General features: G+C 39.9%; 1 protein-coding gene across 1 annotated transcript in view; it reads left to right on the top strand.

Annotated features, from left to right (window-relative positions):
• Positions 1-18,342, top strand: part of PKD1L1 (polycystin 1 like 1, transient receptor potential channel interacting) — a 183,727-nt gene extending 165,385 nt beyond the window's left edge. Inside the window, 1 exon segment of the mRNA XM_010374410.2 lies at positions 17,977-18,342. Within this exon segment, the coding sequence (XP_010372712.2) occupies positions 17,977-18,000 (24 nt within the window). The 3' untranslated portion in view covers positions 18,001-18,342.
• Positions 18,343-18,628: the final 286 nt, after the last annotated feature.

Raw genomic sequence — 18,628 nt, 5'->3', positions numbered from 1 at the left:
GTTGCAGTGAGCCGAGATCACACCGCTGCACTCCAGCCTGGGCAACAGAGTGAGACTCTGCCTCAAAAATAAATGAATAAAAAAATAAATAAAATAGAGGATTTATATAGAGGAAAAAAAGATGGGATAGTATTTACTATATTTGTAACATAAAAAAGAAAGAATTTAATTAAAAATTTTAGAAGAAAGATAATTTTATGTATTTATATTTAAACCATAAGGTATATATTATTTTTTGATGATAGGATTAAAACAAACAAAGGACTATGTATACTGCTAATTAGTGCTTCACAGAAAGCACTGACAGATGAAAACCTATGGTATGTAATGTGGAACAACAACAAATAAAAGTAAACTGAGTATGTGTACAACTCAAATCGGAAAAATTCACAACACACAAATATACACACACGCTAAGCAAATCAGAAGGGAAGAAGTTGAGGGGATGAAAGTATAATTTAATGAACTCAATAGCAAAATGAAGTAATCCAAGAGATGATTCTTTTTACAAACAACTAAATTGACAAATTATTGGCTAACATATCTAAATATGATGAACAAAGTGAGTACAATACATATACAAAATAAAAATGAGAAACAGAAAATAACCTCAAGGAAATTAAATAAATTATAAAATTTTGAAAGGAGAGAACACTTATCAGTCAGTGTTCATTATGCAACAAGCTGACTTGAGTAGAGACAGAAACCTGAAATGGTATTTGAAGTTCTGTCCCTCCAAAAGCACCAGCCCCAGATGGTTTTACAAAGAAAATACACCAAGCTGTTAAGAAGCACGTAAGTCCAGAACAATCTTCAAACTGTGCCACAGCAGAGACAGAAGAAACGCTTCTGAATGTGTTTTTATGAAACAAGCAATTTATTGATCTAAAAACTGGACAAAAATATTCCAAATTAAAAATAAAATTACACGTCAGTCTTATTGAGTTTTGATATCAAAAATCTAAATAAAACATTAACAAATAGAATCCAGCAGCAGATTCAGAAAATTATATTCCATGGTCATATGAGTATCAAATCAGGATATAAATGTTTTAATATTAAAAATATATTAGTAGTGTCCGTCCTCTGACTTTGCTCATCATTTTCAGAATTGTTTAGGCTATTCTAGTTCCTTTGCTTTTCATATAAATTTTAGAATCAGTTTGTCAATACCTGTAAAAAATCTTGTGGTATTTTGCTGGGCACAGTGTCTCACACCTGTAATCCAGCACTTTGGGAAGCCAAGGTGGGCAGATCACGAGGTCAGGAGATCAAGACCATCCTGGCTAGCACGGTGAAAACCCATCTCTACTAAAAATACAAAACAAATTAGCCGGATGTGGTGGCGGGCACCTGTAGTCCCAGCTACAGGCTGAGGCAGGAGAATAGCGTGAACCCAAGACATGGAGCTTGCAGTGAGCCGAAATCCTGCCACTGCACTCCAGCCTGGGTGACAGAGTGAGACTCCATCTCGAAAAATAAAAAATAAATAAAATAAAAAATATATATGTATATATCTGGGCCTGGTGTGGTGGTTCACACCTGTAATCCCAGCACCTTGGGAGGCCAAGGCAGGTGGGTCACTTGAAGCCAGGAGTTCGAGACCAGCCTGGCCAACAAAAAATAGCCCAGTGTAGTGCATGCCTATAATCACCGCTACTCAGGAGGCTGAGGCATGAGAATCTTTTGAACCTGGAAGGTGGAGGTTGCAGTGAACAGAGATCACGCCACTGCATTTCCAGCCTAGGCAATAGAATAAATAAAATAAAAATATATGAATAAAATAAAAATAAATGAAATAATAAATAAAAATAAATGAAATAAAATAAGACTATATTAATAACCCTTCACCAAACAGGGAGAAAACTATCATTTTATTTTTTCCATGGCTGCATTTGATAAAATTCAACATTCATTCCTAATTTTTAAAATGTATTCTTAATAAAAATGAAAGTGATATTTTTTTAAAAAATAGGAATATAGCTCAAGTTAAATGCTAGTATTATATTTAATAATACAACATCAGAGCCTTTACTACTAAGGTTAAGGACAAAAAGATTGTCAATTCAAAAGTCCTACAACAGGCCGGACACAGTGGCTCCCGCCTACGATACAAGCACTTTAGGAGTCCAAGACTGGAGGATCACTTGAGCCCAGGAGTTCGTGACCAGTCTGGGCAACATGATGAGATCTTGTCTGTACAAAAACTACAAAATTAGCCAGGTGTGGTGGCACACACCTCTAGTCCCAGCTACTTGGAAGGCTGAGGTGGGAGGATCACTTGAGCTGGGGAAGTCAAGGCTGCAGTGAGCCATGATTATGCCACTGTACTCCAGCTTGGGCAACAGAGTGAAAACCTGTCGCAAAAAAGAAAAAAATGAAAAAATGAAAACAAAGTCCCACCACAGCATTTTAAAGGGGTATGCTTCATCTCTTTCCTATAAACCCACTTAATTTGTTTATATATTTAATAGCTCATAGAGCTAGCAAGAACTTTAAATTTATAATATGGTTGGGCTGTCTTTTATATACACAACACACACTATTGTGAGTCCTTATACAGTTACAATATATAGTAATCTATACTAATTTCCTATGGCTGAGAAAAGAATTTCCCTCAAATGATGCTGGAGGCTTGTAGGTGCTGTCTTTGCCCTTATGACTTACTCTTCTTGTGTATGAGTGGGACGTTTTTGGCAGCAATGCAATTGTAACTTTGGTTTCATTCCACAGGAAAACACAGTGCTTTCTGGACTATCACTTTATGGGGTATTTATCAAAAGTATGTTTGGCAAAAAGTTAATGCTGCCAAGGGTGGGTCTCTCTCACCTGGCTCCCAGGTGGGTTTCTGCCTGCAGAACTGAAGTTTCTGCAACATGAGTTTAGCTGGCCTCCCTGGGAAAGAACCAGGAATGTCACTGGTCTTGGAATAGGCCAAGCAAGCTGGACTTTACAGAACAGACCGTCTTTTGTGTGAGGTGATCTGAGGAAACAATTCGTTTGAATTTCCTAACTTCAAGGCATTTGTTTCTTCATCTTAACCATTAATAATTAAGATTTGTATCTTTATAAACTAGAAGGATTGGATGCCTGGAGCTATCAATAACCACCTACAAATCATATTGTTCTTTGTATTTTTTAAGTGACTCATGGCAACAAAATGCGGTGAGTTGCCAGCCCCCACGTCCTCCCCCTTGCCAGCTCGGCCCCCTTAACGGTTCTTGGCACTCTGTGGCCTCTCAGCTATGTAGCCTTGGACCCCAAGGAGAGCTCCCAGCCGGGGGCTGCTGCTGATTGCACAGAAGGACCTCCAAGCTCTTGCCCTGCTCCCTGCTCGGGCCTCTTCTCTACTGCGATGACTCACCACTTTACAGGAGCTGGCTGGGCCACTAGTCAGTGGATGCAATTTAGAGATGTCAGAAGGGTTTTTCCTCCACATATCTTCCTCTTGATTTGCTTTTGTGAATACCATTGCGTAAGGCAGGAACATCCAGAGGGGAGTGCCTGACCTCAGAGCACAGAGTCTCTTCTAGAGAATTTTTGTCTATATTTTTTCCAGTGTAATTCCTAACACCTACCTGCCAGGAGGAAGGTGAGATGTGTTTTATAACCGTGGAAAATCTGCCTTCCCTTTCACATTTGGGGTCTCCAACACAATTTGTGAAGACTGGCGTGCCACAGTCCACAGCCACTCTTTTCAGCAACTTTGTGCTCTGAACTTTGCCGGTCAGTGTTACTCAGGAGCAGGAAGCCATCAAGAGGGTGAATTTTCTCTCAGCTTCTTCCCTTAACTTGCCAGTTTGTAGAATAATGAGAAGATTTAGAATACTTAGCTTTTCCCAATGCATTTACATAGCCCCCATCACAGGTGACTGTCAAAGAAATTTACTGAACTCCCTCAAATCTGGAAGTTTTTGTAATTATAGTTGGGTTCTGTAAACTTACTGAATCTTCATTGACTTCAGTATTTTCTAATGGATAATGCAATGTATCTGAACACTAAGTTTGAATCCTTGAGGAAGAAACAGGCTAGAAAGGGCTTTTTAAAAGGAAATATTGGCCAGGCACAGTGCCTCACACCTAATTCCAGAACTTTGGGAGGCCGAGGCAGGTAGATCACTTGAGGTAAGGAGTCCAAGACCAGCTTGGTCAACATGGTGAAACTCCATCCCTCCTAAAAATACAAAAATTAGCCAGGTGTGGTGATGGGTGCCTATAATCCCAGCTACTCAGGAGACTGAGGCAGGAGAATCGCTTGAACCGGGGAAGCAGAGGTTGCAGTGAGCTGAGATTGCGCCACTGCACTCCATCCTGGGCGACAGAGTGAGACTCCCTTTAAAAAAAAGAAAAAAAAAGGGAAATATCAACTTGGCCTGAACGTGCAGAAGGTATGATGCCCTAGAGATGCCCAACTCCTGCTGATAAACATGGAAGTCAGGCAGGTCTGAGGGTTGAGCAACTGTGGAGCGTGACTGGGCAACTATGGGAAAGCGACTTAACTTCTTTGTGTCTTTACATCCTACTCTGTAAAAGGAGGACACTAGTACAGCCTTTCCCGTGAGACCGCTGAGAGAGGTAAAGCAGTTAAAGGAGTTTGTGTCTGCATGCTGTAAGTGCTCTCCATAGCTTTAATAGAGACTAGTAAGAGTTTCACGTTTCATGCATTCCTCAAGTAATTCTGTGCCAGGCACAATTTTAGAGACTGGGGATTCAAAGATGAACTACATTGACTTGAAAGTGAACTATGTCCACTCAGAAAACATTATATTCCTGGAATTGGAAAATACAAATCTCAAAATTATGGACAAAAACCTGAGCAACTTTTGTATCCACTTGGACCTATGTTATGAAGTGTTTCTTCATGTGAAGCCGAGAGGGGTCAGTAAGGATGCAAACATCAAGTTCAAATGAAATATGCTCAGGAAGAATATACTCCATAATTCCCAGACTTCATTCAGTATGTTAAGAACCAGTATATTCCTGGACTTAACTAAAAATGATCATTTTCACCTGCTCTCACATCCTGGTTCTGCCCTTGCTAGCTGAGTTCTCATGACTTTGTCTCCACCACTGTGGCTTCCACAGAGCCCAGCACTCAGTAAATATTTACTGAACTGGTTAGTGAGCAAAAAGAAGCGGTGGATGATGTATATGGATAGAAAAGGACAACTAATAAAGCAAGCATGGGGAAATTCTAATAGGTGGCTCTGGAAAGGGTAGCTGAGTGCTTCAGAATTATTCTTGTAACTTGCTTGTTAAGTTTAAAATTATTTCCAAGTGAAACGCTTTTAAAAAGAAACTATTGTGGGCCGGGCACAGTGGCTCATGCCTGTAATCCCAGCACTTTAGGAGGCTGAGGCAGGTGGATCACCTGAGGTCAGGAGTTCGAGACCAGCCTGGCCAACATGGTGAAATGTCGTTTCTACTAAAAATACAAAAAAATTAGCTGGGCATGGTTGGGGGGCATCTGTAATCCCAGCTACTCTGGAGGCTGAGGCAGGAGAATCGCTTGAGCCTGGGAGGCGGAGGTTGCAGTGAGCCGAGATAGCACCATTGCACTCTAGCTTGGGCAACAAGAGTGAAACTCCATCTCAGAAACAAAAAGAAGCTATTATATTACCCAGGCAAAGAGATGACAAAATGATAAAGTCATGGCTGTGAGATATGATTTGTTTTAATGGTTCTTACTGTTTTTTCTAAGTTTTTCTATGTTTCTAAGAATGTCTTGGAATTTTTCCCATGATGGACATCACGAGAAAAGCTAATTAAATTTAAAATAACTAGATACGGCTTACAAATACTTAATATAATAGAAGTGAGAATAACTTAAAACCTAAAGAGAAATGTTGAAGCAGACAGCCTTCTGAAATGAATTCTCTCTGCTTTCATGGATTATACTTAGTCTTCCCGAGATGACTTCACAAGCAGGAATGTTTCTGTGGCTACTGATTCATTCCTTCCTGGCAGACATAGCTCCAATGAAGCTGAAATATTATTGTTAATCCCTTTTATTTAGATGTGTGCTAGAATGGCACTCGAGGCACTAAGGATATAGACCAGGGCTTCTGTATGACTGTGAACACATAATTCATTTATTTGAGCCAAATTGTCTCCTAGCAGGGTTCAAGAAACTTGAATTCTCAAAGACTAAAATACACTGTCAGCTGACTTCTTTTCGAGGTTTCTATTTCAATTTGGAGTCTTGCAAACTACAATTATTTCTCAAAAGATACGTAAAATACTGCATTAGTTTGCTAGGGCTGCCATGACAAAGTGCCACAAACAGAAATTTATTCTCTTACAGTCTGGAGGCCAGAAGTCCAAGATCAGGGTGTCAGCAGGGCCATGCTCCCTCTGAAGGTCCTGGCGAAGGATCTGTTCTAGGCCTCTCCCAGCTTCCCTTAGCTCCTTGGCTTGTGGCAGTATAAGTCTCATTTTTACAGGGCATTCTCCCTAGGTGTCCAGATTTTCTCTTTTTATAAGGACACAATCAGTATTGGATTAGGACCCACCCTAATGACCTTGTCTTAACTTGGTCATCAGCAAAATAAGGTCACATTCACTGGTACCGAGGGTTAGCATTTTAACATCCTTTTTTGTTCTGGAGGAAGAACAATTCAATCCATAACAAATACATTTAAGCAAATGTAAATATTTGAAGATACGTATTATAGTTTTCTATTAACTCCAGCTTTTTGAAAAATTTAATTTTACTCATCTGACAAAAGTAAAACAAAATACTCAAAAAATTAGCAAACTCTTATTTTTTACTCCATATAGATCTTAATTTAGAAATGCTTTTATAAGAATGATATTTGTATGTTAGTATATGTTGATTATCATTAAAATTATAAAACAAGTAGATTATCTGAGTTCTTTGTGGAAAAGATCAAGTAATAACAAAAGATGATTTTTTGCCATTTTAAATAGTACTTTTCAATAGAAATATGATTGGGTCTTCCCTAAAATACTATATAGCTATCAATGTATACTCCCATTGGCTTTCTAAGTTACAGAACGCAGGAATGTAGGAGAGCCTCTGAGGTCAGGAGCTCCTGTTGCCTCCTCCTTGGGTAAGTGACTCATTCTCAAGGGATAAAATCACATAATAATCCCAGAGACATACTTCATCCATGTCACCAGCACAACACCGTTAGTAAAGATCAAATCCATTTCCCCAGTGGTTTGGGAGTGAGTGTCTATCTTTGGTAAAATCTAGCACAGCAGTTCCCACTGGTTTTGCACTCTTAGCTGTGTCTTGAATAATTTATTACTCAACATATAGTTGAAAGACTTGACAATTAATTGGTTTTAAGTAGGACCAAGGAGAGGAAAAATTAGAGCAGATCCAAGGGTTTCGCTATTACAAAGCCATGTTCATTCAACCAGTATCCCAGTAGACTTTTCTTGAGTGGAAGACAGAGGATCCAAGTCACAGCTAGTACACATGGGTGTACTAATGTCATCATTCACTACACCGGTGTGGGGATTTATTCTATCCGATCTTCAGAATTCAAGTAAATATAGAATGAGGTTGTACAAATCTGTGGGACTGTAGGAAGGAACTCTTTTCTCATGGTGACCTTCTTTCTGGCTTCTCTTGCTAGTTTAGAATCAATTTAAGTGTTATTGAAATTCTAGCTCTTGTCCTTGAAAAAGTAGAGGCCTTAGGAAAGTTTCTGCTGTAACTGTCCTGAGTTGAATAATTTTCCAGAGATTTGTGCTTGCCAGGGCCTCCTTGCAGTCTCTACTTTCATAAGTTACTGCATTTTTTTGACAAACATCCTGGTCCTGTTGCCAGGCAGGAGTAAGGAAATGTGATTATTAAAGTTGAGAAATATGCACTGACCTTTGAAGGACCTACCAACACCCTGCACCCTGCAGAAGTTGAGCGTCTTTTTTCAAAAGCTGTGGGTGACATAATTTATAACTCTCATAGGCAGCTGGTTTCTTGGATGGTGGGTCAGAGTGGAGAGGGGAGGAACTGGATGCCTTGCACAGAAGGTGGTTATACTATACTATGCAGCCACAGCAGTCAACACCATGTGGTCCTGACAGAGGGGAAGAGACAAAGATCCTTGGAACAGAATAGATCCCAGAAATAGAGATCCCAGAATGAACTCACACAAGTATGCCAGATTCATCTTGACAAAGGTGCTGAAGCAATTCATTGAAGGAAAAATAGCATTTTTGACAATGTTACTGACGCAATTGAATATTCAAAAGCAAAAGAAAACAGAAAGAACTTGGACCTATACCTCATACCATATACAAAAGTAACTCAAAATGGATCATGAACAATGTTTTATACAAAACATGAAACTGTCAAATTTGGGGGAGGAAAAAACAGGAGGAAATCAGAAATTGGAACTTTAAAAATTAAAATGTTTCGTTCTGGTGGAGTGTGGTGGCTCACGCCTGTAATCCCAGCACTTTGGGAGGCTGAGGCGGGCGGATCACGAGGTCAGGAACTCGAGACCATCCTGGCTAACACGGTGAAACCCCGTCTCTACTAAAAATACAAAAAATTTAGCCGGGCGTGGTGGCAGGTGCCTGTAGTCCCAGCTAATTGGGAGGCTAAGGCAGGAGAATAGCATGAACCCAAGGAGGCACAGAGCTTGCAGTGAGCCAAGATCATGTCACTGCTCTCCAGCCTGGGCGACAGATCGAAACTCTGTCTCAAAACAAAAAAAAAAAGAAAAAACTTTTGTTCTGCACATGACTTTGTTGAGAGGATGGAAAGACAATCCTCTACAGACTGGAGGAAAATATTTGCAGATCACATAGTCAACAAAGAACTAGTATCTACAATATATACAGAAGCCAAGCCTCAGAATTCAACAGTAAAAATGCAAATAATCTAATTAGAAAACGGACCAAAAAGATGAACAGACATTTCACTGAAGATGTACAAATGGCAAACACATGAAAAGATGTGACTGTCACTAGCCGTTAGGGAAATGAAAATTAAGACCATAATGATATATCACTACATACCTCAGAAAGACTAAAATAAAAAATAGTGACACCACCAAATGCTGGAAAGAATGCAGAGACCACATCACTCATACATGGCTGGTGGGAATGTAAAATGGTACAGCAACTATGGGAAATAGTCTGGCAGTTTCTTATAAAATGAAACATGAAAATTATCGCCCAGAAATTATCTGGATCATAGATCCCAAAGAAGTGCAGACTTAGGTTTACATAAAAACCTGCACATGAATGTTCACAGCAGCTTTATTTGTGACACCTCTGAACTGGAAATAGCTTTCACTGAGTGAATGATTAAACAAACTGTGGTCCCTTCATATCATAGAATGCTACTAAGCAATGAAGACAAAAAGACTATTGATCCACACAACCACCTGGGTGAATCTCCAGAGAATTATGCTGAGTGCAAAAAGCCAAACTCAAAAGGTTACATACTATATTATTCTATTTATATAACTTTTTTTTTTTTTTTTTTTGAGACATAGTCTCACTCTGTCACCCAGGCTGGAGTACAGTGGTACAATCTCGACTCACTGCAACCTCCACCTCCCGGGTTAAAGTGATTCTCATGCCTCAGCCTCCCCAAGTAGCTGGGTCTACAGGTGCACAGCACCATGCCTGGCCAATTTTTGTATTTTTAGTAAAGATGGGGTTTCACCTTGTTGGCCAGGCTAGTCTCAAACTCCAGACCTCAAGCCATCCACCCACCTCAGCCTCCTAAAATGCGGGATTACAGGCACGAGCCACCGTGCCAGGCCAATATAACATTCTTAAAATGACAAAATTACAGACATGGGAAGCAGTTCGTGGTTGCCAGGAGTCAGGAAGGAAGGAAGAAGGCTTAGGTGAGTCTATGAAAGGACAGCAGAAGGGATCTTGGTGATGGAATGTTCTTGACCTTAATTGTATCAATGTCAATATCCTGGCTCGGATACTGTTTTGTAATTTTGCAAGATGTGACCATTGAGGAAAACCTGGTAAAAGGTACATAGGAGTGTTCTGTATTAGGTCTTACAACTGTGTGTGAATCTGCAATTATCTCAAAGTAAAAAAAAAAAAAAAAAAAAAAAAAAAAAAAAAATTAAACAATAATAAGATTGTTATAGCATACAAAATTACAATAAGTTGAAAATGGTAATAACTTAAAAACCAGTGCAAATACTAATTATTTTTCTAGCAAACAAGAGAATAGTCCAGTCACAAATGTGCATAACAAGTGCTCTTTCTGGACACCTCCTTTCTCCCACCCAGCCCATGGTTTATCCGTTCCCCAAGTATCTTTTATAAATGAAAGCTCGAAAGCATGAAGGCATCTGAGCTCCCGCAGTAGTTGGACATCCTGAATTGCTCAGATTTCTACCTAATGAGATTCTGGCCTCATCTGTGGGCCCCGCACCATATGTTCACTTTCTGCTGGACTAAAACCCAAATAGGGGTGGAGGGAAGAGCCTGTGTCATCTTAGACTCTGTAAAGGTGCAGCCATTCTCAGAAGCTCAAAACATCTGAGTTATTTGGGACAAGAGTAATATGTTTGTATCAGTAACCAAATATCTTCATAGAGAATACCAGCAAGAAATGTGGGTGGAAGAGTGATTAGAGAATCTGACCAAGACACAGATACATGGGAGCTGAGCCTGAGTTACGGACTACTCCCACTGATGGTATCATTGAGCTGGCTGACAACTTGCTCCTCAAAACACACCATGTTTCAGCATAATTTAACCACAAAAGGCTCGCCAGCATTTTGAACAGCATCGTATCCCAGACAGAAACTGACAAAGGAGACTGAGTCTGCCAGTGGCTGCAAAAAGCTGTCCACACACACTACCTTGATCGTTTGATCTCTGCTCTCAGGTGACGGGGCCTGCTTGATAAAAACCATGCAGCCATCTGACCTACTGGCAAAACATCTGCCATCAGCAGTGCCTGATTTCTTCCACTTTTGGATCCATATTTGCTGCTTAGCCTAAAAAATAAGTGGAAATGTGTGTGGCCCTGGGCAGGACACGGTGGTGTGTTTTTGGCATTCTTCAGAGCAGATAAATGACTTGAGTGAAGGGTAGGAGAGAATATGTTTTCAAAGACTTGAGATTCTCTCCATAGGACAAGAGCTTCTAGTTTAGTTACTAATACAACAACCTGTTAGCTGAACATCGTTTTTTACAAAGGATATGATTGCCAGTGTCTGTTCTGTGGGCACAATTCTTTCCAGAATAAAAAGTTCTGCCTTGCATTTGAAGTAAGTCCAGTTCAAGAAGAGCACTGCCTTTGAGGTCAGTGGGAAGTCAGTGTCCAAGCCTGTTGCACAGCATGCTGGGTCAGAGAAGACATTCATGTGCTGAAGCCCAGCCCTGAAATTGAAATTCTTATGAGACTAAGAATCTCATACAAGATGAGGATGACTTTTAAAATCATAACTCTCCTATATATCAGTAATACATAGTCTCATTTCAATTGCCCTTATCTCTGGACTGAAGCACACTGGAAGTTGGTAAATCACAGGTCAAAGACCTTTCCAGCAGATCAAATACAGGTGCATTATTGTTTGTAAGGGAAAATGTTTTCTTCATCTTCACCTGTCTGTGGGCTATAATACCTCCTTGATGAGCCACCAGGTCTGTATGATCTCCATGTGACTCACTGGCGTTTCTTTATTCTAATCATGAGTGACTTCAACACCCTGTCATTCTTTTGTTCCCTTCTGATGTTGAGCCATAACCTGCTCTGTAAACTCCACCAAACGGAAGGTCTTCGCCCCGGAATCAAAATTAATCATTTCAACACTTCTCTCACACATTTGAGGAAGCGTTGTGTTCTTCCTCCCGCCTTGGCAGCGCTGGTGGTCTTCCTTCCCCAGCCTAAGCCCCATCAACCCCCACCACCACCATCCTCCCATGACGTGGCTTTGAGTCACCTCATCTGCTTGTTGGCTCCTGGTGATTCTCCTCAGGCCTTGTTTGTACATCTTGTGTCTACTCTTAATGATAAACAATAGTCCAGGAGTACCATGATTAGGAAAAATACGTGCTGTGCTAAATGTTGATGGCTACCAGCATCCATCTGTCTCTCCCTCGCTGCCCAAGCTTTGTCCAGGCCCCAGCTACTGCCCAGGCACTGAGGCCACCTCCCCTGCAGCTCCGCACAGCCCCTACACAGAGCAATGTGTCCTGCTTCTGAACTTGCTCCTGAAGGCATCAGGCAGGCACCTCTTCACATTCTTTTTTCTTTTGGTTTTTTGTTTTGTTTTGTTTTGTTTTTTGAGATGGAGTCTCTCTCTGTTGCCCAGGCTGGAGTGCAGTGGTGCGATCTCTGCTCACTGCAAGCTCCATCTCCCAGTTTCACACCATTCCCCTGCCTCAGCCTCCCGAGTAGCTGGGACTATAGGTGCGCACCACCACACCCGCCTTATTTTTTGTGTTTTTAGTAGAGACGGGGTTTCACCGTGTTAGCCAGGATGGTCTCGGTCTCCTGACCTCATGATCCGCCCACCTCGGCCTCCCAAAGTGCTGAGATTACAGGCGTGAGCCACTGTGCCCGGCCTCATGCTCTTTTTTCTTTCCCAAGCGTAAGTGATACCTGGAGCAAGGTTGGAAAGAAGCCTTGTGCTGAAGATGACAGAGCTACCTTTCTAAGATGGGAACTGTGCCAACTTTCCCCTGCTAATGTGAGAAATAAACCTTGATCCTGTTTTGCTCTGAGGAATCTGGGGGCTCTGTGTTATAGCAGCAGCATGGCTTCACACTTGCCTTAGAAACTATGCTGACACTAATGCAGCCCCCAATTATATTATTATTTATAACCTTTGACAATGGTTTTGACTGTAAATAATGTAAAACATGACCCTAATTGACTGAAACTGCAAGGAAATATGTTATCTACAAAACCAGAAGTTGAGAGGTAGGACAGATGCCATCTTTGCATTCTGCTGTGTGCTAGCTTTGCCTCAGGATGGAGGACACCCTGCTTGGTTGCAGGATATCTGCTACAGGTCCAGGGATCACATCCAGAGATGAAATGTCCATGGAAGGAAGAGACCATCTCCCTCGGTCTTATCATGAGATATGAGGAAACTTTTTCAGGCAGTCCCCAAGAATATTTTCCCTCAAACTCATTCCTAAATTGATCGTGGTGAAATGGAATTATCATGATTAATTTAGACTAATCATTTGGGATAGTCAGAATTTAAGTGTCAGCCGGGTACGGTGGCTCACGCCTGTAATCCTAACACTTTGGGAGGCTGAAGTGGACGGATCACTTGAGGCCAGGATTTCCAGAGCAGCCCGGCCAACATGGCAAAACCCCATCTCTGCTAAAAATACAAAAATTAGCCAGATGTGGTGGCTCATGCTTGTAATCCCAGTTACTCGGGAGGCTGAGGCAGGAGAATCAATTGAACCTGGGAGGCAGATGTTGCAGTAAGCCAAGATTGCACCACTGCACTCCAGCCTGCGTGACAGAGCAAGACTCCTCAAAAAAAAAAAAAAAAAAAAAAAAAAATTTAAGTGTCAACCAGTAGGATCTTTGGAGGTCTTAACACCTCCCAACCTGTTCCGTCCTTAAATTTTATTGCTGAGCAATGTCTTTGCTCCTGTACCTTTCTCTCCATAATGGTGCTATTTATTTTGTGGTCATAAATACAGTTCTTAATTATTATTCCTGTTAGATTTCATATGTTTATCACAGCATTCCAGGTTGAATTGGATTCTGCTAACACTTATGTTCAACCTACCTCCCAGCTTCAAAACTGAATCCTATAATATTTACCAGATACCTACTATGTTCTCAGCACTGGGGTATGAAGAAGAAAATTCCTCAACCATCTCACAATCCAGTAAAAGCAAATGAACAAACAGGTGTGGAGATGCGCTAGGCTTGGGGCCAGGCTCAGTCAGCTGCTGGAGCAAATCAGGGTGCGTCAGAGCTGGAGCTGAGAGACCTGGAGGAGAATTCCTCAAGGGAGAAGGAGCCAGTGACAATGGGGGACCCTGAATTTTGTTTTTTCGTTACTGTTCTTGTAATATCTTTATCTCATATGAGTATCAGGATAATGCTGTCCTCCTAGAATAAATTTGGAAATAATCTCTCTGCTTCAGTTTTCTGGATGGGTTTGACTAGAATCAGAACTATTTCTTTCTTAAATGTTTGATAGAATTCGCCAGAGATGCCATCTAGAGTTGAAGTTTTTTTATTAGAAACTTTTTAACTATGAATTCAATTTTTAAATAAGTATAGGACTATACAGCTTATTTATTTCTTTTTGAGATAACTTTGGTAATGTATATCATTAAGGACTTTTTCTACTTCATCTCAGTTGTGAAATGTATAGGCATAAGGTTGTTCATAATATTTCCATTTTATCCTTTATCTGTAAGAAGTGTAGTGTTGTCACCTCTCTCATTCCTGATATTGGCAATTTGCGTGTTTGTTGTTGTTATTGTTGTTGTTGTTCTGATCATCCTGGCTAGACGCTTATCAATTTAATTGATCTTCTCAAGGAACTAGCTTTTGGTTTCATTCGTATTCTCTATTTTTTTTTTTTTTTCTGTTCTCTATAGCACTGGTTTCTGCTTTGATCTTTATTATTTATTTATTTATTTATTATTTACTTTCTTCTGTTTACATTGAGTTTAAGCTGTTTTTCTTTTTATAGTCTTTCCCATGAAAGCTGAGGTCATTTGAGACCTTTCTTCTTTTAATACAGGCACTCAGTGTTTCAGATTTCTCTCAGAGTACTGCGTTAGTATTCATCTCTGAATGCAAATGATATGTTTTCATTTTTATTTAGATAAAAATACTTTCTAATTTCCCTTTTGATTTCTTCTTTGATTCATGGGTGATTTCGAAGTATATTATTTAGTTTGTATGTATTTTGAGATTTTCCTGGTGTCTTTATGTAACTGATTTCTAATTTTATTCTGTTGTGGTCAGAGAACATCCTGTGTCTTGAATCATTTGAATGTTATTGAAGCTTGTTTTGATGGCCCAAAACATGATCTAACTTGGCAGATGTTTCATTTGAACTTTAAAAGATTTGTATCCTGCTGTTGCTGAACGAAGTGTTCCGTAAATGTCACCTTGATCAACTTAGCTGATGGTGGTGTTCAGGTCTGCCCGGCACTTGCTGCCTTTCTTCCTGCTTGTCCCGTCAATCACTGGGAGAGGGGTGTTGAAATCACATTCTATAAGTGTGGCTTTGCTCATTTCTCTTGCAATTCTCTTGGTTTTTGCTTCACATCACATTATCTTCATTCTCCGTATATAAAGTGTCTTCTTTCTCCGGCTGCTTCTAAGATTTTCTCTTTGTCTCTGGTTTTGGGCAATTTGATTATGATGTGTCTTGGTGTCTTAGTTGTCTTCATGTTTATGGTGAATGGCTTTTGCTGAGCTTCTTGGATCTGGGAGTTTATAGTTTTCATCAAGATCAGAAAACTCACTTTTACTGGCTTCAACTGCAAGTGTATTACGCCACTTAAAGTTGTCCCACAGCTTCCCTGGTGTTCTTTTCATTTAAAACATCTTTTTTTCTCCCTGTGTTTCATTTTAAATATTTTAAATTGCTGATCCTCAAGGTCGCGAGTCTTTTGCAATGTCTGACCTTCCCTGAATCCCATGCAGCATATTTTTCTCACACATCGCAGTTTTCATTTCTGAAAGTTTTGTTTTTTAAAACGTATCTTCCATATCTCTACTTAATGTTTTGAATATATGAAATATAGTTACAACCTCACAATATTTATGCTGAGTGAAAGAAGCCAGACCAAAAAGAGTATCTACACAATGCTGCCATTCATAGAAAACTCTAGGAAATGCGAAAGTAATAGAGAGTGACAGAAAGCAGATCCTGGCTGTCTGAGGGTGAGGGTGGGGCTGGGCAAGAGGGAGACATGACAAAGAGGCCTGAGGCAACTTGGGGTGATGATCTTGATTATAGTGATGGTTTTACAGTTATATATGTGTGTGTGTGTATATATATGTATATACATATACATGTACACACACATGTATATACACACATATATATCACATGGTATATTTTAAGTGTGTGCAGTTTATCTGTCAAATATATATATAATATATATATACATTATTTTCATTTATCTATTTATTTATTTTGAGACGGAGTCTCACTCTGTTGCCCAGGCTGGAGTGCAGTGGCTCCATCTCGGCTCACTGCAACCTCCGCCTCCTAGGTTCAAGTGATTCTCTTGCCTCAGCCTCCTGAGTAGCTGGGACTACAGGTGCCCACACTATGCCTGGCTATTTTTTGTATTTTTTTTAAGCAGAGACGGAGTTTCACCATATTGGCCAAGTGGTCTCGATCTCCTGACCTTGTGACCCACCTGCCCCGGCCTCCCAAAGTGCTGGGATTACAGGCATGAGCCACTGTGCCCAGCCTGTCAAATATATTTCAATGAAGCTGTTTAAAAAATAGTAATCCTGAGCAAGCTTGTTGGCTGTCATTCCTTTTCCTCGCCCAGAGACATTCATCCGTCTCTAAGGAAGAACAAGGGCCATAAGGCAAAACGAGAAGAGCAGTCTTAAGACCTCAGTGCACCCACACACTTGCCCTGGGGTCCTTGTTACCCTCTCTCTGCCATCCCACATGGCTCTCAGCGGTGGTGACTGTGCGGAGGGGCAGCAGGGACTGTGCCTGCTTGACCACCAGCACAGCAAATAGCTGCTCACCTGTCCAGTTATTTTCTTAGGAAAAAAACTTTAAAAAACCCTGCCAGATCAGGCAGAATGCATTTTGAAGCTGGGACTTTGATAATTATTATTAACCCATTTATGGCTGAGGTTGCAGTTTTTTGAATTTTTGCAATCAGATTTTGGCGATGACCTTGAGCAATAGGATGTAAATAACTCCCACATGCTTAGCGTTCCAGTAATGGAACGCTAGGCGTCAATTTAAGTTGCCCTCCAGAAGTATTTTTTCAGTTTACTCTCTGACCAGCAAGGAGGGAGGTTTCTTTCCCCCCAAAATCAGTGACTCATACTGGGGATCCCCTTTCCTTTATGTCTTAGACTGATGTGATAAATTACTATTTACCTCATTGCTGAAATTCACATTTCTTTGGTTAGTGAAGTTGAGTATTTTTATATATGTTTGCTGACCTTCACATGTATAAATATGCCTATATATAAAAATATAATAGATTAATATATATAGTCTGTTCATTTATGTGGCCTAGTTTTCAACTGGAATATTTAGCCCTTTCATCTGATTTTGCAATACCCTTTAAAATAAGAATGTAAACTTGTTAAATAGTCTATTTTTGACTTTTAATTTTTTATATTGACAGCTAACAAATTATATATATATGTATACACATATATATGTGTATGTGTATATTATATATGTAGTAAGAGTGAGTATATCGACACTTAACTGGAAATCATGATTTTTAAGTGAAATAACATATAACAAAACTAACTTTTTTCCTCATCAGGATTATAACAGAACAACATTGAACAAAGCAATGCTGTCTGAGGAGCTGGTGTATGTTATTTTATATATATTATTTAAATTAGTACTTTCCATAAGTCAGGCACTGCTCTAAATTCTTCAGAAGTATTAATGACTTTCATCATCATGACAACGCTGTGGACTATATTTTATTATTAGCTCCGTTGAAGATTGAGCAAAACGAGACACTGAGAGGGAGGGTAATTTGTCCTAGGTCACACAGTTATGAACAGGCGAGGCTACTATTGAACCCAGGCACACAATCTCTAGAATCCAGCTCTGAACCACTACGCTATCTTGTCTCTCAAGGACAGACCTTCCGTTCTGATTTTATAGATGTCTCAAACCTTATCCATAACCTGTGTCACTTCCCAGCTTTCACCATTAGGATTATGCTTCATTGAACCTTTTTTCATCCCAATGACATATAAATACTGATTTATTTTTCCTTCTGCTACTTATATCAGGTTGATTTGGAATTTGTTTCAGTATGTTTTTCATTTTTTCTTTTTAGCCAGCAGACATCAAGGACTTCTGAGGAGCCCGGTACCTTGCACAGGCACTACGGACCCTGTTTTGCTTAACACACCCAACAGCCAATTTTAGCAGACATCCTGGTTTTGCAGGTGAGAAGAATTGAGATACGAAGAAGTTTTGTTAATTTTTCCAGTTCATGCAACAAGTAAATGAGAAACCAGGATGAAAATCAAGGTTTATCTGTCATCAGACTGTTACTCATAATCACCATTCAGAGAGTTCAGATGTGGGACAATATTCTAACTCCAGCCTTCTTCCAAATGGTTCATTTGCCAGTTGCCCTAGAGTTACGTGTTGTCTTCTTTGTTTATTTGACTGAATCTGAGTATTAAAAGCCTTGTATCTTGTGAAATTTCTTTTAGGTCTAATAAAAGCGATGAAAGAGACCAGGTTAACATTCTAATAATTCAATAAGATTTTTGAAATAAAGTCCTTAGTTTGTAAATTTAACAATTGAATCTTGCTAGATTAATAACTCATTTTTCCTGATGTACTAATTCAATATAAAATGGTTATTCAAACTGAACTTTGAAGTCATCTGGGGCTGCTGTTTTTGAATCCATTTAAAAACCTACATGCTCAGATCAGAATTTGCTAAGGAGATTATTAATTTTGGAGTGAGTGCTATA

Source organism: Rhinopithecus roxellana, chromosome 6, assembly GCF_007565055.1.
Source record: "Rhinopithecus roxellana isolate Shanxi Qingling chromosome 6, ASM756505v1, whole genome shotgun sequence".
NCBI lineage: Eukaryota > Metazoa > Chordata > Mammalia > Primates > Cercopithecidae > Rhinopithecus > Rhinopithecus roxellana.
The sequence above is the reverse complement of the archived record's forward strand: the minus strand, read 5'-3'. Positions and strand labels throughout refer to the sequence as shown.